Source organism: Castor canadensis, chromosome 6 (genome assembly GCF_047511655.1).
Source record: "Castor canadensis chromosome 6, mCasCan1.hap1v2, whole genome shotgun sequence".
Taxonomy (NCBI): domain Eukaryota; kingdom Metazoa; phylum Chordata; class Mammalia; order Rodentia; family Castoridae; genus Castor; species Castor canadensis.
Window position 1 is genome coordinate 70066493 of NC_133391.1, and position 24110 is coordinate 70090602.

Sequence of the window (24110 nt, forward strand, 5' to 3'; positions counted from 1 at the left end):
TACATTTGTATTGCAAAAATACTTTAAATAGTTTTAGTTTAGAAGGACGCAGCATAAAATTTTCCCAAAATAATTGCAATTCACATTAGATATAAGTGGCTGTCAGTGTCCCCTAGAACTTTCTAGCTTTATGTAGAATCCTATTCAGTGCCAAATAAAAAAGTAATTGAAATGTGAGATAGTCATGGAATTGATGATAGTGGGAAGTAGTTCCAAGCTCTTGGGTTCCTTTAGAATACATGTGGCTTAAATTCCTAGTTTGAGGAGAGTAGAATTAAGGTAATCCTTTAATCCCAGAGCAGTCTTTCCAAGGCCTGAGCACCAACATCTCTCACAAACTTCCAGATCCATTCATACTCTTTCTTATAGGGAGTACTCTTATTATGAATACCTTCCTAGATAATTGTATGGTAGTTCTTTTTTCTGCTTTTCATTCCTACTTACCTGCCCTTTAAAGGAAGTAAAGTGTACCTTGTTTTTGAAAAGAGAAAAGGTTTGTTTTCATGTAATACAGCAGGCCAGAGTGATGACATTATTTTCCCTCAATCATGACATATAAAAAAAGGGAATTATTAGCTGGGCGCACGTGGCTCATGCCTGTAATCCTTGCTGATTGGGAAGATTGCAGTTCAAGGCCACCCCAGGCAAGTTTGAAAGACTCCCATCTCCAGAGCAGAATAAATAACCAAAGCAGAATAGGCTGGATATGTGGTTCAAGCAGTGGAGCACCTGCTTTACAAATTCAAAGCCCTGAGTTCAAACCCCAGTCCCACTTAAAAAAAAAAATTATTTCCCTGAACAGTTGTAAGTTATCTATCAGGAAAGATCTTTCAATAGGTACCACACTTGAGACTAAATATTTCTTTTTTAAAGAAATGCCCTCATGGTTTTTGAAAAGTCAGTAGTGTATTTAACTGGACACTTATTAATATATTTTTTTTTCTAGGACCCTGAACCACCAATATGACTACACATTTGATTGGACAATGTTAAAGCAGAAAGCAGCACAACAGGCAGCCTCTTCCAGTGGGCAGGGTCAACAGGCCCAAACCCCCACAGGCAAGCAAACTGACAAAACCAAGAGTAACATGAAAGGTTAGTAGCCAAGAGCCAAGTGACGTAGCAGGGAAAAAATTAAATACAAATTGGATAATTTATTCATTTTAACAGTGTTAGATCAAGGAGGTGGTTTTAAAATAAATAAAAATTTGGCTATCTTTTTTAAAAAATAAAAATAAGACGTCCTTGGAAAATTTGACTACTAACTTTAAACCCAAATGTCCTTGTTCATATATATGTATATGTATTTGTATATACATATATGTGTGTATATTATTATATCATTTCTCTTGGGATTTTGGGTCATTTTTAACAACTGCATCTTTTTTACTCATTCATTAACCCTTTTCCAAAATAAACATTCGGTGTTGGGAATATGGTATTACGAATCAATCCAAAATCCTAGACCTAACACTTGTTGATTTTCAATAATGAATCTGGTTGGCCATGGTATTTTGACTCTCTTTCAGACTAACAGTGTTAAGAATTTCTTATTTTGCATGTTAGTACGTTAGAATTTAAAATGGAAAATTATGAATATGATCTAATTTCAAGAGGTGAGTCTGGCATTGTCCCCAAACGTGTCATCTTCTCAGTTGCAGAGCGTATCATTTACTCTTAAATGTTCAAATAGCTGCAAAGGTCAACACATTTTTCCTAATCACAAAAGTAAATCTCTCTTACTTGCTACTTAGCTACAAAAGTTCTGTATTTCAAAATTGGCTTTATTTTTTTAAAATGTTACAAACATCAGGCTCTAGGGTTCAGTGTGGAAATAAAGCCTGTAGTTAGGCCTTGCAAATTGAAGATAACTGGGGCAAATGCCATTAAACTGCTAGTCTATTTCCTTTGTCTTTCTTTGGCATTCTCAGTGCTACTAAGGAGTAGAACTGTTAGAGCACAGCTCCGTTGCTTATCACTGTTGCCGTACAGCTCAACTCCCTCATGTTTGTTTTTCTTTTCGCCTTTCTGGGACTTACCTACTGGTACCTGCATACTTTGTGCAAGTGGTAGGTAGGTAAGGTTTGACTTTGGTTTCTGATCGTTCAATTTCTGAATGACTGCTCTAGTCTGAACTTTGTTCTACATTTTTACTGTTGTGTTTAAATAATGTTGTAATTTAAAAATGGATTCTAATCTGAGGACCTTTTTAAGAAGTACTGATTAATTCATGTTATCCTCATCCCAGCGGCTCATCTATTAAGAATGATGTTGCGATGCTTACCTTCCATGTTTCTGTATTTGGGGAGGATTCAAATTTGAAGATTTCATGTAGAAGGCGTCCTTAGATGATTAAAATCTGAGTTAAAGTTTAATTGCCACTTTTCGATTGTTTTAATCATTGTATTGTCTGTCAATAGTGCCAAAAAGGTCATAATGCAGTGGGTAACCACTGTCATTGGGAAATGGTTCTACCATTTAGGTAAGACCAAATAAAGTATCTAAACTAAGGACTTGTTGTATTTGGTGTATTTGCTTTCTCTTACATAATGAAGCCAATTTTTGTCTAAAGCTAGCTGGGATAATAGGATCATCATGAGTTGCAATTTCTTGAACTAAAATTAGATTGAAATCTCATCTGACTAGAACATCTTACTTCAGGCATTCAGCAGCCTTCAGAAGGAATTACCTTATTTTGAGATAGCTTTGTTAGTGTACTTATGTGTCTTACTCAATAAACAAGGAGAATTTTTGTCCTGCCTTAATCCAGGTCTTAAAGATGAGAAGTTGGATCCACTGAGTTAGTATGTTTCCTTGAAAAAGAAATATTGTAATTAAACTTAAGTTTGATCCTTATTTTGTATTGTAGCTATTTTTCATCAAAGGAGCTAAAAATTTTTTCATACAAATTATTATGTGAACATACACTTGTAAAATTCTTTTTTAAAAAAATCAATTTTCAGTAAGTAATTACATATCACTGACTACTTTCAAAGGTATATTATAAAAGTCAGGCTTACTGGCATGCATGCTTATAGTCCCAGTTGCTTGAGAGGCTGAGGCAGGAGGATCATTTGAGCCCAGGAGTTCAAGGTCAACTTGAACAAACATGGAAAGAGACCATCTTTGAAAAAGAAGGGTGGGGGATAGATTTTGGCCCCAAGCAAAATACTGCTTTCTACTACAATATGCCACTCAATACAAACGGCCGAATTCTTTTTACAGTTTGACTTCTTGGAAACAACTCTTTTATATGTGTAGAAGTTAGTTCCCAGCCCGGCATGGTGATGCATGGCTATAATCCCACCACTTGGGAGGCTGAGGCAGGAGGACTGCCAGCCTGGACCACAATACTGGGTTCTAGGCCAGTCTAAGTTATATAGCAGGACCATTTCTCAAAAAAGATAATTCCCAAAATGCAAATCCTTATCCAAATCCCTCTGTGTTCAAAGCCATGAAAATATACCTTGCCTGAGGATGGTGTGAAATAAGCTTCAAGAGCTTGTTCCCCTAACCTGTATCCCTAGCACAATGTCTAGGGTATTCCTCATGATGTGTGTAAAAGAATAGCCTCTTAGGGTCCACTGCAATAGATTTTTTTTTTTTTATTTAAGGAAGAGCGCAATGCTTCTTAAAGATTCATTTATCTAAGAAATCCTGTCAGCGGGTGATAAGAATGCTATACTACATTTTCCTAGTAAGAATTTTAGAAGGTGCATTTTTATACACTATACATTTACATTACATACATGTATGTACATTACATACACACATTGAGTTATACTTTTCCAAACTTTGTATGTCAGACCCCAGTACCACCCAAAAGAAATTGAAAAAGCAATATATGCAGAGAGAGTGAGTTTCTTCCATGGAAAATTGCAATAAGTTCTAGCAATGCACTAAGCATAAAAGACTATTTAAAGTCTGATTAACTTAGCTAACATGAACTTGTTATGTAATAGGTAGATTTCTGCCCTAATTACTTTTCTTTAGACCTTTTCAAAACCCCATTCCAAAGCCCATCAAGAGACTAAGAAAGAAAGCATTTTTCCTAAATGCCCAGTATGATCTGTTCTAGTTTTCTGAAACTTGAAGTGCCACAAGAGTTTTAATACTGTTTTTGTTCATGATCAAGAAAAAAATATGAAATTTACATTTGTCATCCTTCCAAATCCATTTTACTCCCTTTAACTATATGTGGTTATCAGAAAAGTACTTTCAGGATATTTAAAAAGTAGTAAAAGAGGACTAGGGGTGTCATTGAAGTGGTAGAGCACCTCCCTAGCAAGTGTGAAGCACAAACAAACAAAAAGAGTGCAAAAAGCTGTAAAGGTAAGGAACATTTTCAGGACATTTAAAATCCAGTTAGTGGCATGTATGGGGTAGCACTGCTGAGGCAAGGGGGCGGCAAGTTCAAGGCAACCTAGCTATATAGTGCGACCCTATATCAACAAAAGCAAAAAAAGAGAAAAAGTCCAAGTTCACCATTCTTTAGTTGTGGGCAAGGTTGGGGGAGAATTTCAGGAGTAGTGAAAGCCAAAGGTGTATCTTCACATAATTTCTGTGTTCTCTACTGTCATCATATGAACTTGCTCACCATCCCAACCATAGGTATTAAAGCATAGTTTTATCCTAACGATACAAATGGATATTCAAAATTGCTGGCTTCCAAAAATTAGAAATATTTTTCAATCATGTTAACCTACCATGTCCATGGTTTTTCTCAAATTACCTTCCAGTATTTACTAGATTTCACCTATGGTCTATGTGTAGCTTAACTTTTTCTGACTTCACCAATTGCTGCCAGAAACATGGCTGGTCACTCAGCAACATAACCAAAACACAAGGGAAGACCTTGAAATACCTGGAGAGACTGATCTGCTCTGAATACATTTGATCTAAAGAGATGCCAAGGGCTGCATTTTCTTGCTGAATTTTTGTCAGCTTTTTTCACTGGACTGTAAGCTCAAGACAAAGGAATTAAATAATCAAAACGGAAATGAAGATGAGAGTTCAAGAGTTGATTTGTGGTGATCTGGTGCCCATGTTTCCAAGGCTTGCTAGATCTGTCAAACTTCTCAGCTTGTTAGACTGTGTGAATGATACCACAGCTGCCCGAAGACCCAGAAGAGTAATGATGTTGCTGTGCCTCAGTGGTGAATAATGCAGACCATCTATCAGTCAGGAATGGATTCAGTTGTGACAGGTATTTTAAAGCTCTACAACCTCAGAAATCTATTGGAGAATGAATTTTGAACAGGATAGACAAAATAATTCAGACCATGAGTGTTGGGGCAGCTTAGGAATGATATGTACCTGTTATATTTAAATTATTACCTCATTTGTAGTGATATAAAATATTTGTTTTATCTTTCACAGTTTAATACCTTTTTTTTTTTTCCTATGGGGAAGGAAGAGTTATTGTAGAGTTGTTGGTTAGTTGATGATTTGGGGCTGGGGTGGAATTTACTGCCAAACTGATTAAAAATTCTCCAAGCTTCATTTCATGTAGTCAGACGTCCACATGATCCAGGTGCCATTGGCTTAACGCCTGAAATCCTAGCTACTTGGGAGGCTGAGATTGAGAGAATCATGATTTGAGGCCAGCCCAGGCATATAGTTTGCAACCCCACCTCCAAAATAGCCAGGGCAAAATGGACTGGGGATGTGCTTCTTGAGCAGTAGAGCACCTGCTGTGCAAGTGCAAAACAAGTCCACCCAAAGAATGTTACAGGAAGCCCAGCATCAGTGGCACATGCCTATCATCCCAAGCTACACTGGAGGCTGAGATCACAAGGATCGCAGTTGCAGGCCAGCCAAAGCAAAAGAGTTTGTGAGACCCCCATCTTGATGGAAAACAAAACAAACAATAAAACTGGTCATCCCAGTGATGGACAGGAAGCATAAAATAGGATGATCCGGGTTCAAGCAGGTCTGGGCCAAAGGTGATGTCTCATCTCCAGAATAATCAGAGCAAAAAGGGCTGAAGGCATGGCTCGAGTGATAGAGCGCCTGCCTAGCAAGTGGAAAGCCCTAAGTTGAAACCCCAGTACCACCAATTTAAAAAAAAGATACATTTTCTTTAGAGTTCATATTAAATGATAGAAAAACATTTTTCCCATTTGAAGATTTGAAAAGAAAATTAGTTGTATCTTTTAACTCCCACCCCCCCTCTTTTTTTTAGGAACAAGGGATTCATTCCTCAATTTAACTGGTGTTAGAATGAAGATATGTTCTTAAACTTTTGGAAACCCAGAGATGCCACTCAGTCTGCAAGATAAAAACCAGAGACTGAAGCACACTAGGGAAAAGAATGCTTATGAAATACTTGAAGATTGAATCTTGGATATTAAGGTTTTTTTCTGCTTCAATAACATCTTAGGACAATCCACTGGAGAAACATTGATCCCATGGAGTATCCTACCTCTGGCCCATCCGAAGAGCTGAATCTGGATTTGACTGCTGTATTCTACAAGGAATATTGTTAGGCTAGCCTTTAACCAATTCCTAAACAATTGTAATCACTAACCCAACAATTTTGAACAGATAGAATTCTTATCTAGAGCTTCCTTGTTATTAAATACAGGGGTTTTCTGATATTTTGGTTAACAGTGTAACTTATGTTTCCTTTCTAGTGGGTTAGTAACCATGGTTTTTCCACTCAGAACAGTTTGATATTGTTCAACATAATGATCAAATTATTCACTAACTGTAGTTACATAAGCAAACTGTGATAAAAGAAAATCTACCAGTTTTAGTAGTTGTGAAAACATGCCATGTTTAAGAATAGCATCAAGACTTGAAACCAAATCCTAATAGAGTAAGTGTTGTTCTGATTTAATTCACAATTTCTTAACTTGCATAGTTTTCTTATCCTATAAAGTTGGAAATAGGTCACAGACTATAGTCAGATTTTTAAATTTAACCAAGGTTTGATTTCATAAGCATTTTAGTTTACCTTGATAATCTTGATTATGTGTAATACAGATAAATAATGATGTGCATGAAGTAGATTATATTCTCTGTGGTGAAGCACATTCTCAGAGTTTCATTATCCTTCGTCACTTTTGGCACTTACTTCCTATGAACTATGTTCCTACGAACATTATACTCAGGAACAATGTTTCCTATGTGTGTACTCTTACCACAAAGAGGTAATGCACTTACGTCTTTGTCTTTGAGGCTTTAGTACAAGGCATTTATCAAAACAAATGAAGGTGATGTTCTGCCTCCAAATGAAAATGCTCCTAGTTAACTAGCACAAGAACATTTGCCAAGAAATGATGTATAAATGTTTGGAATTATTTCTAAAAATGAAACAACAAAGGCATACTTGTAATTAAGAGTAAATAATAGAAATACTTCATTTATCTGATGAATCCCAAAGGAGATATTCCATCACATATTTGAGAAATAAGAAAAAAGGAGCAGTTTATGCATGATGAAAACATGGTTTATGCTAAAGAAGTTAAAGAAAGTTAAGAGAGCTGCAATTAGATCATCTGTAAGGTCGTGGAAAGGGGGTGGGCAAGGAGGACATTAATGTATGTCTCCTACAGATTCAAAAAAGTGCTGATGGGGTTTTTAAGAGATTTCCTTTCTTTGCCTTTATCCGTAGATAGCATCTACAGGTATTATGACAGGTAGGCTTTTTGTGTTTAAACCTGTCTATTTACAGGGCAAGAGGGAACTAAATAAAGCCAAAAAAGTATCACTTGTTTTCATATCAGTGGTGGAACTTAATCTTTTTAATGCAGCAGTAGAAATAAAGATGTTTTAAAGGTCTGTGTAAGGTTTCTGTATAGAAATTACATAATTCTCAGATCCTGTTCAGTGGAATAACCCAGAATTGTTACCTTGAATACATTTCTTAATAAACCTTACCATTCATTTGTAATTTGTATCAGAAAAAATACACACAGAAGTTCATGTTTATCTGATTGAAACTATACCCTAGCTGTTGAAGCAATCTTTTTCTTTCAGCAGAGTTTTGAAAGGTTCTAGGTACCAAAGATAAAGAACTGAACATGCCTATTTTCCAGCTTAAGAATTGTATGCTGAGGCTTTAACTCTATACTGTTACAGCTTCCTAGAAGTCATCTGAATCAGAAGTGCTTTGTTTTCCCATTTTAAAAAGTTGAGCCTTAGTGATTTTCAAATATATAAAAATGACATGAGCCACTAAAAGTGATGATTGTTCCATTTCTACCCAATTTCTCAATTTTGGGTATAGTTTAAAAATTTTAGCGTGGAATTTTAACTTTCTTTTTTTCTGTTTTGATTTTTTTTTAATAGGTTTCTAAGCATGAATTGAGGAACAGAAGAAGCAGAGCAGATGATCGGAGCAGCATTTGTTTCTCCCCAAGTCTAGAAATTTTAGTTCATATGTACACTAGCCAGTGGTTGTGGACAACCATTTACTTGGTGTAAAGAACTTGATTTCAGTATAAACTGGCTCTGGACAGCATTGGTGATGCTGTATCCTGAGTTGTAGCCGCTGTAATTGTGAATATTAACTGAGATAGTGAAACATGGTGTCCGGTTTTCTATTGCATTTTTTCAAGTGGAAAAGTTAACTAAATGGTTGACACACGCAAATTGGTGGAGAAATTGTGCATATGCCAATCTTTTGTTAAAGCCTTTTATTTTGAACTATACTGCTTTTGAGATCTCATTTCAGAAGAACGGCATGAACAGTCTTCAGCCTCAGTTGTGATGGTTGTAAATGCTCACAATTTTGCATTCTTAGGGTTTTTCCATCCCTAGGATTTGCAAGTTGTTCACTTAAAACATTCTTTAAAATGGTTGGCTTCTTGTTTGCAAGCCAGCTGATATGGTAGCAACCAAAGATTCCAGTGTTTGAGCATATGAAAGACTCTGCCTGCTTACCTGTGCTAGAAATAACAGCATCTAAAGTGAAGACTTAAGAAAAACTTAGTGACTACTAGATTATTCTTAGGACTCTGCATTAACTCTATAATGTTCTTGGTATTAAAAAAAAATATTTGTCACAGAAATTTAGTTAACATCTACAACTGAACATGTATGTATGTTGCTTAGATAAATGTAATCACTGTAAACATCTATATGATCCGGGATTTTGTTTTTATTTTGAAATGGGAGCTTTTTTGTTTACAAGTTCATTAAAAACTAAAAACTGTTTCTGTAAGGAAATGATTTTTTTTAAACAACACAACAAAATGCCTTGCTGACTCACTATGAAATAAAAATCTCCCCAGTTTTTTGATAGACTACTTTAAGCCATTTGTTACATGATATTCGTTTGCAAGTTGATGAAACTTTAGTGTATAAATTCTCATTTTAAAATTTTTTTCTTTTGTTCTGAAGGGAAAAGGCATTCTTTCACTTTGTTTTTTTGGTTTGTTTGTTTTTTGTTTTGTTTTGTTTTGTTTTTTAATGACTTGCAGGCACAATACCTAGTACTGCAGCTGCCAGAACTTGGCGTGGTAAATCCTGCTACCACTGACTAGCAGCTGGACTGATTGTGAATAAGAATGAAAGCATTAAAGGGTTTAACTACAAAATATTTTTCTTTAAAATACTTGTGAAGTGACTGTAAGTAGTCGACTCTTGTCCTCTGAGAGTGTCATACCCTGTGAAGTTGAAGTGATTGTTGACTCTCTCCCCACCCAACCTGCTTCTATAAGGTTACCTGTGTGTGCGCGCTTCCTCTCAGTGTTAATTGTGCACTGTTTCACTGATCCAAAAGAAAGGAAAACTTACAGTAATTCTTAAATAGTGTAATTTATTCATTTATAGCATGTCAGTCTAAATTAAAAGAACATTTGTCCGAAAATACCGCCAGGAGCCTATTGTGTAAATGTAGGTATTTTGTACAACAACCTTGGAATTGTAAATTGATGCATTTGGTCAGATTGTGTAAGGCTTAATTTGGTTTTGGTTTTTTCCTTTTTTGATTTGAAAACTACTTTAGCAATAATTAATTCCATGATTGCCACATTCTGCCATTAAGGGATTTATTAGTACGGTAATACTGAAGAAATCTTATCGAGTGAATTTTTGGGTAGGCAGCTTCTTTGTTTTTTTTCTAATCACCCTGTCAGGGTATTTGTTTCTTGCCTAATAAACCCTTTGATACTTTTAGCCAGAAATCAGTCTCATAAACCTATTTTTGAGTATAGTTTGTGTAAAATAAAACTGTTTAGCTTTGGTAATAACTTTTCCAAGCTGAACTCCCTCTCTAGCAAGATATTTTTCAGTGCTTTTATTTACTATGCACTTAGACTATGCACTTTTTCTGAAATATTTTTGTAACACTTTTTTGTATTTTTGCCATTTGAAAAGGTTGTAGTGTGGTTGGTCTGTAATTAAGTTGCAGATTTAAAACTGCTGTTAGCTTTGTAAATCAAAATGTAGGTGTTTTTGTCCTGGTACACCGTCATTCCATCTGCAGCTGGAGCTGGAATCCTATTGATCTTCTAGCTACCATTCATTGTCTTCACAGTTCACAAAAGAAGAATGTGAAATTCAGTGAATGCTGTTACTAATCCTGTCGGGAGATGAATCTCATTTCATCAAAATTAAGTTATGTTTTTCCACTAAAGTGATGATACAAGTTGAAGACACATCACTCTGAAATTGGAAGACCTCACCACTTAAGGCTCCACAGTGGCTTACTCAGCTGAACTCTAGGTTACTATTCTTTACTTTGTTCACCCATTGGGGGGGTGCAGTTTTTTTTTTTTAATGTTGGGAGATGGCCATTCTAACTACTGTTGAATGTCTGTTTTGGGAAGGTATAACAAGAAAATAAAAAAAATATATATGAAGGGAGAGACTGTTTATCTCCTCCCATATGGTTGTGCTTATGCTCTTATAGCTACAAATGGACACTTGGAGGTTGCTTTTACTACAATTGCCCGTCAACTTTTTTATGAAGAGATTTTCCTGTTTCTAGCCCTTGGCAATACTACTAGTAGTAAATGTTTCAAGCAGAGCATGCTGCAATGTTGACAAGCTTAAATAACAGACACAAGAATATTAGAATCCAAGCCATTGAGCTAGTTTTCTTTAAAACTTCATGAGAATTCATGACTACAGTAAACCATGGGAATTATGAGTATTGGCCTGGACATTTTTAGCTCAACTAAAATTCAGCACTCTGTCAGTGAACTTGAGGTGGCTCTGTTCCAACTAGTCTGGAACTGTTTGATTCAGTTCTTTCTTTGACAGTTTTTAAGCAGTGATGATCATGTGACCAAGATGTGAGGGGGTGGGATCTCTGTGAGTGATATGTAGTAAAATAATGGTGTAAACAGGTAAGAAAATGAATCCCTTTTATATTTTTCAGTGCTGGGATTGAGCCCAGGGCCTTCCCCATACTGTTGCCTTAAATTGAGACAGACTTTCTCAATCTGTTAACCATTGTTCACAACCTTTTGGGATCCCCTCCCCTCTATGCCCACTACTACTGAAATATTTTTAGTAGCATTGGGAGTGGCTAATACTCTTAGGAGGAGTTAATTTTTTGTTTTGCTGTGGTGGGAATTCAACCAAGGGCCTTGGTCATGCTAGGCAAGTGCTATGCTACTGAGCTACAACTCCAGCCCCTTCACTGTACTTTTGAAGTAGCCAAAGATGGCAATAAACTAAGTGTAAGTTGATCCAAGCAGTCAATGCATTTTGTGTTTAATCATCAGTTTATTTTTGAAGTCCAGTAATTTGTTTCTGAAATGACTTATTAGACCAGTTTTCAGAACTTACTGAAAAGTGCAGTGATGAAAATGTCAAGCAGTGACTGAGCTGTTCGAGTAACGAGATGTGCGAGACAGCTAAGTGCTAAAGAGAACCATGGTTCCTGGCACAGTATCTGATTTCAGGGCTCAGACGGAAAGATACAAGATGAACCTTTTGTGCCAGAATGGAAAAAAATGGGTACATCTATGTCAGAAGGATACAAGAGCCAGTTGCAGGGCTTAAACTGGCTAAGTCTGTCCATTACATTATCTAAATAGTGATAGCAACATTGTAACTGAGTAAAAACTTTGAGTCCATATTCTTAAAATTGAGAAGAGAAAGTGTTTTCTATTTGAACCAATAGGGATCAGAAAAATTACCTTGCCAACTTTAGTCTTCAGGGTTTATGTGCACATCTCTTAGTATGAAATTTTTCATTAATATTTCCATGAGACAAAAGCTGTTTGGAAAAAAAGTGTGGGATTGCCCAAGACAAAGATTTTGGTAAGCTTGTAGAGTCAGTACCTAAACTGATTTTGTTTTGTTTTTGTACTTTTATTATTACTCATAACCAAGATTTATTTATTGAGTGCTGTGTGCCAAGCACCATTCTCTGTTTTCCCCCATTTTACATTGAAGATACTAAGATGATGTTGGAGAAAATAGTTTTTGGATGGGGGGCGGTTGGGGGTGCTGCTGGTAAGTTTCTATATGTATATACATCTAGCATCAAATAAAAAGTATGGGTACAGAGAGGATCATGAGTTAGAGGCCAGCACTGTCTCAAAAGTAAACCCAATAGGAGTTTACTTAATCCAAAATGATTAAATTAGGGCTCCTCTCTGTCTTTTTCTTTTGGTCCTGTGGTATTAGAGATTGAAGTTGGCCTCACACTTGGTAGGCAAGATCTCTACTGCTTGAGTACACCCCTAGTCCTTTTAGTTTTTCAAATAGGGTTTGGTACCTAGGCCTTGAAATGAGATCCTCTTACCTCCACCTTCTCTGTGTGTGTCTCCACACCCCACTTGTTTTTGAGATAGGGTCTCCATCCTCCTGTCTCTGCCTCCTAAGTAGCTGGGATTACAAATGTGTGCCACCATAGCTGGCTTATAATTTTACTTTGGTAAAACAGAACTAAGATTTCTTTCACTTGTGTTATTTTCATCATACATGAAATCTTTTCAGTATTGAGGGCTGGGGGTGAACCTAAGTGATAGAGTTGAAAGCTCTTAAGTTCAATCCCCAGCATAAAAATTAATTATATTGACTGTAATTAGGTATAAAAATGAGAGTTGGATTATGTGACTGACACCTTCACAAAACCCAATTAAACTTGGTCAGGGCAGAGCCCATCTATAATAAGCAAGTGGACATTTTCTAAACTTTATGCAAGTAGTGAAATGTTCTTAGGGTTTTTATCACAGCTGTGAGACGAGGTCTTGTGGGGATAGGTACTGGAGTTTGAACTCAGAGCCTCATGCTTGCTAGGCAGGAGCTCTACTATTTGAGCTGTTCCACTAGCCCTTTTCTTGGGGGGGGGGCGGGGAGTAGGTTTTTTTGAAATAGGGTCTGGTGAACTATTTGCCAGTGAGTGGCTTTGAACAGCTACATCCTCCTGATCTCTGCCTCCTGAGTAGCTAGGATTACAGACGTGAGCCACAGGTGCCCAGCTTATTGTAACTTTCCTGTGTAACATGAATTCATTACATTCACCAGATGTGAGCTGAGTCTGCTATATGCAAAAGGTTGCTATGTAGTAAGGTTGGAGATTGAAGTAAGATGTGAACAGTCAATGTGAGGCAGATGGGGGAGGGCCATTAGTGAGTGGCCTTAGGAGGTCAAGGAGGTGAGGTAGTATCCCTCACACACACCATAGCTTTGTGTGTTCTGCAAGGTTGTGCTGGTGTCTTGATCCTAAGCCTTTGCTGCTAATGAGTATCCTCATCCACCCACTAAAATAAGAGTACTGCATCCATAAAATACCTAGGATCCAGAAGAGAGGGACAAGTCTTTTTGCTAATTTACTGAGTGGCCTGTTTGGTCATTTCATGGTTCATTAAAAGTGTTTCCAAGTGGCACCATTAAAGCCAGAGCCATTTCTTCATGTATTGCATTATCACCCCACCTTTATCTGGTTATCACCAGTGTGGTGTTGATAGCAAAACCAAAAACAAATGCTCAACCAGTTTTGATGCTTTTAACAGTCAAAAAATTAAAGCTTTTTAAAAAATCAGCTTAGTACTGTTGATTAAAGTTAACATTGGACAGATTTAAGAAACATTATCCCTGTCTAATCAAAATGGAATGCATAAGATTTGAATTCTGTTATATGAAACCAAATTTGATCAAGTTGTGGTTTTGGTTAACTTGTGCTTGTGAATATTTGACTTACGCATTTGAACGTTTCCATGCACCCAGGCTTATACTGACTTGTAATATACCAGGGTATTCACTGAAAGGAATTTTTGTCCCCTTGTTTCTAGTACAACTTTATAGCCTGTCATTTATGGAACAGGTTATCTTGGATACAAAAGTGTAGCCTTTTCTCAATGTTACTGATTCAGAGAAGGAGAATAGCTTGAGTGACCATTGGAAACAGTTCTGTGGATTTCAGGCACCTGGCTATTTGTTCTGTGTGCCATTGGGCAGTGGAACAAATCTTGATGATAAAGTACTGTGTTAGATACTTAGAATTGAAGAAAGAGAGGGAGGAGGGAGGTATTTTTAGAAACAGCTCTTAACAGTTGCTAAGTAAATATTTTTATTAATTGCAAAACTGATTTGCACTGTGCTAGCAGCATGCATAACTCCATTAAGAGTATAATGTTTTAGTCTAGATTTATACAGTAAAACTGATCAAATAGCCTCTAGCTTTGTGTAACTGCTACCAGTAAAAGTGAAAGTAAATTCTCTGGATGGTTTTTAATATCATTGAAGTGAAGAGTATGTGAGTTTTTTTGGTTTTTTTTTTTTTTTGAGTTTTATGTGACTACATTTTTTAGTTTTTTGTTTTGTTTATTTTTACAGTACTGGGGTTTGAACTCAGCCTCACACCTGCCAGGCAGGCACTCTACCACTTGAACCACTCTGCCAGGCCCCACCCCCTTTTTTTTTTCTTTTGAGACAGGGTCCTGTCCAATTCCTGGGTTCTGGCAATCCTCTTGCCTCACTCTTCATTCAGTATGACTACAAGTGCAGGCCACCACACTTTCCCAGTTTATTTTTTCAGTCTGTATACAAAACTGCATATTCTATTCAAAACAGTAATAGGATTAATTTTACTTAGCAATTAAGGGGCATTTAACGGTGTTCTTAATGCCAGGCACTGGGGTGTTAACAACATACATGGAATATAATACTAGTGAAGCAGGTAGACCAGAGAGGGTCTTCTCTGAATTGCATCTGGAAGAATGCTAAGATTTCACCAGGCAATGAAGACTTTGTTCTCACCTTGAGGACAGCCTGCAGAGTACCACACCCTTCAGCAAGGAGCCAAATGAGGGCAAAGGATTGAAATGCTATGGGTTTGTGTGTTAAAGTAGCCATTAAAGGTTGAAATAAAGTCACCTAAAGTTGAAATGTGGAAGTGTGTATAGGTACTTGTATCTAAAAGTTATTTTCTATAGATACCAGCCATGCCCCTATCCAGTAAGTTTTGGTCTGCAGTTCCATGCATTACTATCAGAAGTGATGGGAAAACAAAAATAATGAAATCATAAGTGCCCTTAAGTATTAGGGCACTGATACAAGATGTGAGAAAATCCAAGAAGCAGGTATAAACCCAATGTGAGGGAAATGGGACTATGAGGGAGTGATGGTAAGGTTTGCAGAACAGCAACACTTCAGGGGTAGGAAAGTGAGGGGATAATTTCCTGATCATTGGTAGGGAACTGGGGAACCAGTTCATACCAATGTCTATCCATTCTAAAAAAGTCACTTGTGTGATGCTAACAGTTAAGTAGGACCCTGAAAAATTGGTGATAATTCATGGAGTTCCCTTATATATTGAAGAAAGGTGATAATCTGCCTTTACAGGATAGGGATAAGTACATTTTAATGACTGGGGGAGGGGGTTGAACTCAGAGCCTCCTGCTTTGCTAGGCAGGTATCTACCCTGTGAGCCACACTACCACCCTTTAATGGCTTTAAATGCCACTTGTGTATCATTTTTTACTCAAGTCCTCATGTGTGTTATACATGTGCTTTCTACCACTCTATCTTCAGTTTCTATCCTTAGAGGAAAATTGCTAAATTTGAAACTAAACATCAGGAAAGAAATTACTGTACACTAATTCTACTCTGAGTGGTTGCCAGAGTCACATTCAAATGTACGTTGTCACCAGGAGACTATCATGTGAAGACTTGCTGTTTGCAACACTCAGGGTTGGTTTGTCTCCAGATACTTTGTATGAAATGGTGACAGGCTGGATGGATGCACAGAACACCAATGCATGGAAAGTAATAAGACATAGCGCACACCACACACACTTTTTTTTCTTTTGGAGACAGATTTGCTGTGTGGCACAGGCTAGCCTCAGACTAAGTGTTGGGGATTCCAGGCTTGTGCCATACCTGCCCGAAAGGCAAATTCTCATGCCCTGCCCCAGACCTACTCAATGGAACTTAGGGTAGATCCCACAGTTGGCTATTGAAAAAGCTCCCCATACCCAGCTGACTCTGATACACAATTAAGTTTGTGAACCATTAGTGAAACAGAATGAGGCCAAATGGACAGCGGAATAACTTGGGAAGGGATCTGGCACAAGACCTATGATTGCAGTTTCTCCATCCATAAGAAGGGAACAATCACTAGCTAGGTCGTCACTGGTGCTTTTGAGTGTGGAATGAAATCAGAAACACTGTAGAAAAGGGCTTGCTCCAGGCTGAAGCAGTGTCTTAGTTCATAAAACCACGCGTCTCTGCCCAATTCTACAGATCAGCTGTTGTGAGATGCTGGAAAACTCCATTCAGGGCCTTCCTCCTAACGCTGGCTGGTTGGCCAACATGGCACTCATTACAGAATACAAACTCAAGTTTCTTTATTCTTGGTGTAGCTATCAGTGATTGACTATAGAATCCCTTCAAACTGCCAGTTTTTTAAAAATACGTATATATTACTAATTTAGGGAAAACCTGATTTGTACATCAACAATTTCTGTCAGGACTGGATAAATGTGAAGTCCCACGTTCTAAATAGCTTCAGAGATGGGGGTTTAGGAGTTAACACCACAAGAGTGGTATTGAAGTTGTAAAGCAAGAGAAATTCTTCCACACTGAGAATTTGGATCTGAAAGTAAAGAGGGTTGAATACACCTCTGGGGCATACAGGATAAAGAATAATGAGCTACTGAAGAAAGGAGTCACAAAGAGGGTCATCCAGCAAGTTAGCAGTGCTGTGTAGAAAGGTCAAAGAAGCAGTTGTTTGTTTAACCAAGGTACCCCATGCTAATTACTGCAAGGAACTGGGGCTGCTGGGAAGCCCCAAGTTCAACCCCCAGCACCACAAAAAAAAAAAAAAAAAGGTTTGTCCTTAATGTGAGCTAAATACCATGCCTTCCATCTTAAAACTGTATACACTGAGCCTCCGAGGTAGAATCAGCAGGGTGAAGTGATGGAGGCATACCAGCAATGAATTCTCTCTGCTGGGGAGCAGCAGACCACTTTAGGACAGACCAGGCCCCAATTAGTACCTGAGAAGATCATAGGTGTTTAATTGTAGTGTTCTGTAACCCACAGTTTGTATGTACTAAGGTAGAGAAAGTTGGACATGTCAGAGTAGCCCTGTCTGGTTTGTACCTCAGGATTCAGGCTTGATCTTCCAGGCAAGCAGAGCCTGGAGCTGGTAAATTCGGGTGGCTCTTGCACTGGCTCCTCGCCTGTCTTTCAGGGCTTGGCACATAGGAAAACAAGCCATGTCGTCCCCTCTGTTGCTAGGAAATGTATAAACACAGCAAAAAATAATCCAGCTATCTGTTGAGGGTTTAGCATTGCAACTTTTCCGTAAATGACAAACAGCTGTTTGACCTGGTTGGGGGGTGCAATGCTATATCTCTCTGTTGGTGGATAGGAATAAGGAAGAAAATATCTCTGCTGGAACTTTTTTTACGTACAAGCATCTAGCACAAGATGGTGACCAATAAAAACCATTGTTGAAGATACAGATCCGCTTTCTCTCAGCACTTATGCTCTTGACTTACTGGATTTGTGGTCTGTTGAAACTTGGCATTATTTTATTCAAGATCTGTTGCCACACCAGGTGCCAGTGGTGCATACCTGTAATCCTAGCTACTAAGGAAGTAGAGATCAGAAGGATGGTGGCTCAAAGCCAGCCTAGGCAAATAGTTCAAGAGACCCTATTCAAAAAAATGATAATAATAATAATAAGGAACAAGTAAAGGGGAGGGGGACTGAGTTCAAACCCCAGTACTCGTACCAAAAAAAAAAAAAAATCTGTTGCCAAGCCATATACTGATTTTAAGATTTAAAAGTTTCCTCCATTAATCAACACCACGCCAAAAAGAGATCAACAAAAGCACTTTAGATTCAGCTCCTTGAAGGCAGAACTGCAGTCCTCTCCCTAAATGTAAAACAAACTTGATCAACACTTGTCCCAAGGGCTTTTTTGTGCCTTGGGTTTTTTTGTGTTTTTGTTTTGTTTTACAGTACTGGGGTTTGAACTCAGGGCCTACACCTTGAACCGATCCACCAGCCCTTTTTTTGTGATGTTTTTTTTCAAGATGGGACTATTTGAGTTGAGTACTATTTGCTGGTGCTGACTTCTAACCTGATCTTCCTGATCTCTGCCTCCTGAGTTGCTAAGACTACAGGTGTGAGCCACTGGTGTCCATCTGTGCCTTGTTTTTAAAGTCTATAATATCCAGAAGGTCCGTGTTGTAGGCCTAAATTTAATAACTAATTCTTTTTCTTTCTCCAATCCATATTCATGCTTCAAGTAGATTTTAAAACTAAAGTGCTTTCTTATGCTTGCTTGTTGTTCCAACATTTGTGCTTTCCAGAAGACCAGGGATGTGACTGGAAAACTTGCTTGCATATGCTTGATACCTGGCTCTAGAGCCCATGGTTAAGGGGGTTTGTAACTGGTTACACTGCATGCCTTAGTGTTTTGCCACATAAACTTTCACTTTTCAGGCCTTTGTGCAACCAGAAGGCCAAGTTCATGTATTGGCGATGGCTGCCTAAGTATCTAAGTTCACCTTGTTCACGAATGAACCTAATATCCTGCCTGCCAAATCTGCCCTTCTGTAATCTCTCCTTGATCGCAGGTGAAATCCGCTGGCCAAGAGAGTGCTTTTCTTTTTCAGGTGCCTTTAAAACCTACACTACCCCACAGGAGGGCAGACCAGGAGGTTCCCACCCAATAATGAGTGGGGAGGGGCGTAGGCGGTTCCCCACCCCAGGCAACCTACATGAGCCCCAAACTTTTCCTTCTTCTAGACTGCCTCATCAGGAGGCAGAGATCAGAAGGATCATTGTTCAAAGCAGCCTGGGCAAATAGTTTGTGAGATCCTATCTCACAAACCCATCATAAAAAAAGGCTAGGGAGGAGCTCAAGGTCTAGGTCCTGAGTTCAAACTCCAGTACCGCAAAAAAAAAAAAAACAGGAGTTAACAAAATGATTAAAGGTCACCCTTTCCCTTACCTTAGTCTTATCTGTTCTAAAGTCTTAGACTAGCCTCTCAGGCAGGCTCCATTCCCCCACTTCCACCCCCAATGACCCCTGCCCCCTGCTTACCAGCCTGTCTAACCTCATCTCTTGGCTTCTATCCCAGCCTGTTTCTGTTCCAACGCCCCATACTCCAGATACACTTGCATCTCCCAGGACTCATTATACCATCAGTTCTTCAGATAATTCCCTGTGCTAGAAGTTCTTGCCACTTTCTCCCCCAATCAGCTGCTTTTTTCAAAACCCATTTTCGAACATACCTAGGACGCTACGCTTCCTTACACCCACCACGAAAGCTGATTACTCCCTGTCTAGTCTCTGTGGCACTTTGTGAACTGTGCTTAATTGTATTTCTTCAGTTACTCAGACATAAATTCCTCCCTCACCAGACTGAGCCCCTCCTCCTAATGCTCAATGACCCCCTAATGCTTACAGGATGATACACAAGGAGTCCATAGTTACTATTTTTTTTTGAGACAGGGTCTCCCTGTATAGTCCAGGCTGGCCTAGAACTCATGATCCTCCTACCTCAGTCTCCTGAGTGCTAGCTAGGATTCAGGCGTGCACCACTGCATCCAGCTTCTGATTGTACCCCCCCTTTTCTTTTTTTTTTTTTTTTTTTCCTACTTTATTTTTCTTGAAGATAGGTTCTTGCTACCTGTTTACCTGGGCTGGTCTCGAACCATGAGCCTCCTGATCTCAGCCTGCCAAGTAGCTAACATTAAGGCATGAGCCACCAGCACTAGCTGATTATGCCTTTGAAATGTAAAACTATGATCAGGCAGAGTCTAACGCCTGTAATCCTAGCTACTTGGGAGGCAGAGATCAGTAGGATCATGGTACAAAGCCAGCTGGGGGAAATAGTTCACTAGACCTTATCTCAAAAAAACCCATCATAAAAAGGGGCTGGTGGAATGGCTTAAGATGTAGGACCGAGTTCAAACTCCAGTACCGCTAAAAAAAAAAAAAAAAGACTACAGATAAGAATCACCATTTTGAGTCTGGACTCCCATTTTGTGCATATGGAGCAGGAAATGTTTGTCCCTTTTTTTCCCCATTTCTTCCTACTTTATCCTGCTATACTAGAATAAATCCTCACCTAAATTTCTGCTTTGTGAGACTCCTAGAAATGCTTTTTACATATGGATGTCAAGTACCTATGATTTTGAGTGGAAACTGAGAAACTGAGGCAAACCTTCATCCTTCATCTGGTAACATTACTGCATAGTCCAGGCTGGCCTCAAAGTCTCTGTCATCCTCAGCCTCCTGACTGCTGGGATTGCAAGTGTGGGCCACTCTTTGTAGCATGAGTATACACTTGAGTGTGAATTTGGACTTTTAGTTTATCATGACCAGTGTTAGTGAAGTGTTGTTTCCTGAACTGCTGTTTCTTCTGATGAGAGTTGTCATCACTGTTATTAGAGTGGATTTTTTAATGTTATCTATTCCTAGGTTGGGACAGGAATCACCATCAATACTACCCTCATTTTTTCATGTTAATTTATAGAAGAATTTAAAAACCTTTTTAATATAATTGTGTGGAACTGGAAGAAGTTTTGGTTTTTTGCTTTGTTTTGTCTTTGAGGAGACTGGGTTTGAAGTTAGGGCTTTGCACTTGCAAAGCGGATGCACTATCACTTGAGCCACATCTCCAGTCCATTTTTGCTGTGGTTATTTTGGAGATGGGGCTGGCCTCAAGCTGGGATTCTTCCTATTTCAGCCTCCCAAGTAGCTAAGATTATAGGCCTCACCCACCTATGCCCAGTTTGGAAGGAGTTTTACTATTGTAAATCAATTCTTTTGATTCTTTCTAAGATGGGTGTGAGAAAAGGAAATTCTGAGATGTCCTCATTTAATGACAGGCTGGTGGGGTGGAGTAAGAGCTGCAGGCAAACCAATAAAAAGTCTGTTTATGTTGAAACATTTAGGACTGTTAACCCCAACCAATCCAAAGTGACGATTACTTCTCCTGGCAGCCCTCCTATACCAAAGCTTCCCTGTTGATATGTGGTCCCACCCCTCTCATCTGTAGTGACCATAGGTTAAGGTGTCTCCCTTCCCCAAAGTTTATAAAATGTGTTCTTGGTGGTCCTGGGTACATCTTCCAACTGTCTCTAGTCCTGCTGCTGGGAATAGCAGGAACTTCTCCCCAGACCTGGCCCCTTTTTCTGGCTGTCATCTGTAAGGGCTCAATAAACCCCTTGTTTAAGAGATCCGTTGGTTTCTGATGTGCCAAAAATCACTGGGGGGGAGGTGGGAGGATCTTTTATGGAAAAATCTGTGAACAGCCCAACCAGTTCCTCCTTCATGTCATGGGATGACAACCTGTTTTCTCCAAGGCCATGTCCTGAAGGAGCTTCTAGAACAAGGCAGAGCAGGTTTGCAATGTGCCCAGTGATGGGGCCATGAGAAAATTGCTTCTTGGATTGGGCTGCCCTCAGGCCTCAGGTTTAAAAACTGCACCAGCTTTCTTTCAGCTCTGCCTCTCTCCTTTCCTTTTCCAGGCTTTTTTGTTTTTTTTGTTTTTGGCAGCACTGGGGTTTGAACTCAGGGGCTCACACCTGCTAGGCAGGTGCTCTTAATGCTTGAGCCATTCCACCAGCTCTTTTGCAATGGGTTTTTTTTTTTTTTTTTTTTTTTGGTGAGTGTGTCCCATGAATAAGGGCTTTGGAGCTAACTTTATTTGAAAGTTGCTAGAAAATGAAGACTCTGGTCAGGTACAAGGCTACAGGTGCACCTTTTAATGTTTATGTACATTGGTTTTCTATCCTCTAAGAGTGAGAATTGAATTCTGCTTGTGTATAGTGATCAATTAGGATTCAGGACGAATTGTGATTTATTTATTTATTTTTTTTTTTTTCATTTTTCTTTTATTATTCATATGTGCATACAAGGCTTGGTTCATTTCTCCCCCCTGCCCCCTGCAATGGGTTTTTTGGAGATAGGTTCTCACGAATTATCTGCCTGGGGCTGCTTCACCACAAACCTCCTGATCTCTGCCTCTTGAGTAGCTAGAATTACAGGCGTGAGCGCCTGGCCCCTCTCCAAGTTTGAATATCTGGCTCTGGTTCCTGAAACTTCTTTCAGCTGCTCGTAAGGATTGCTTTCTGCCTCACACCCTAACAACCTCTCTGTGAGTCTCTATCAGGCAAAGACTCTGCCTGTATAATTAGCCAATCAAACCTGTGATCTCAAATGCTGCTCTTAAAAGCAGCATCAACAGCAGAGGGGCCTGGGAAAGCTAGCCTACCACATTCTCCTCCCCACAGAAATGATGTGTTTTTCAAAAACTGGTTTGCTCAGAGATTTCAATGTCAGCTGTTCGAGCCATTTACAATCAGCTCCTGCACAATGCAGGGAACCAGCAGGCTCTTCAACTCTCTAAACCACTCTGGAAAATTGTGTGAGACTGGCTGACCTCTAACTCACCACAGTAGGCATTTTAGCTCAGGCCATTAACTCTGCTTTTGTTGGATTCTTGCCTCTTTGCTACCACATTAATTAGCTCAGGTTCCATCAGGACTCTCAATGACTCTCCATGGCTTGTTTCCATTTCTATGAAAGGTGAAGCCATAACAATGGTAACTTTCTTTTGCATTAACGTTTGCTCTGAAACAGAAGCAGCATCCTCTGCTGCTGGGTGCAGTTCCATCCTTTGAAGATAGTACTAAGGTTGCTGGAGCCAGAGACCCAGGAACGAGACTGTTCTCTTCTTTTGAGGGGGGCGGGGAGGGGGTGAATTCAGGGCTTTACCTCCGAACCATACCCCCAGCCCCTAGACTTCACTCTGACCAGGTTAACTCCCTTTGAAACCGGAGTTTTGGACCCAAGGCCCAAATCCCTGGGATTCCATATGCCAGATCCGGTCACCTGCCCCTATGCCAAATAAAGAGGCATGTCTGTGAAGGCAGAGAGAGATTTATTACGAGGCTCTGGATGCCATGGGGAGAGGCAGAGTGAGCACTCGGCCCATCTTCAGCCATCTTTGGGGTAGAGACATGAACTAGGTTTAAGTAGACAAAGAACTGGGAGCAAGAGATGAAAGGTATGAATAGTTAAAACAGTTCCAGTTACAGGTGAGGTCTGGTTAGCCATTATCTTATGAAGTCCTTGGGTTCTGGAGTTGTTATTTAGAGTCAAGCAGGTGGTCCATTCTGAGGAGGCTTCACTGTTAGGGGTAGTTTTGGTCCCTTGTTGTGAAGATGTTATTGATCATTCCTGTCCTTCCTTGATTGCAAGGTGGCAGCAGGAGAGAATGGCTCAGGGCAAAGGACAACAGGTACAAAATGGAGACTGGGATGCCAAGCTTTTCTCCTGCTTTGAGTTAATTTGTGGGACCAGGTAAGGAGTCAGTGGTTTTCAGGAAGAGCAGTTTAAGCACCTCTTAACTCTTCTCTACTAAGATACTTCCTGTGTCTAAACAAACAGATACAAATTTTCTCTTTGAGCTGGAAATGTAGCTCAGTGCCAGAGGACTTGTCTAGTCCTGAGATGGATCCCCACAAACAAAAGCAACAACAAAAAATGAGACTTCCAAATTTTCACTCTGTCCTATTCCCTACCTCTAACTAGGATCAAGGCAAAAGCTTTTCTGTATTTAGAACAGGGAACATGGCAGAATCTGTGGGGTTTTTGTTGAGACAGGGTCTTGCTATGTAGCTCAGGCTGGCCTTGAATTTGAGATCTCCTGCCTCAGCTTCCTGAGTGT

The 24110-nt window shown here is 39.2% G+C and overlaps 1 protein-coding gene and 1 long non-coding RNA gene across 5 annotated transcripts in view; both read left to right on the forward strand.

The window, feature by feature from the left end:
- Csnk1a1 (casein kinase 1 alpha 1) overlaps positions 1 to 9251 on the forward strand; it is a 43788-nt gene extending 34537 nt beyond the window's left edge. For 3 of the 4 annotated variants that reach the window (XM_020169997.2, XM_020169999.2, XM_074076674.1), the window contains 2 exons: positions 947 to 1095; positions 8296 to 9251. In XM_020169997.2, coding sequence (XP_020025586.1) covers positions 947 to 1095; positions 8296 to 8303 — 157 coding nt within the window. In that variant the 3' untranslated portion in view covers positions 8304 to 9251. The remainder of the gene's footprint in view (positions 1 to 946; positions 1096 to 8295) is intronic. The other variant, XM_020169998.2, reaches the window with a different exon arrangement.
- On the forward strand, positions 1102 to 6251 carry LOC141424124 (uncharacterized). The gene is made up of 2 exons (XR_012448999.1): positions 1102 to 5206; positions 6185 to 6251. It is a non-coding gene; the product is annotated as an uncharacterized lncRNA (long non-coding RNA).
- Positions 9252 to 24110: the final 14859 nt, after the last annotated feature.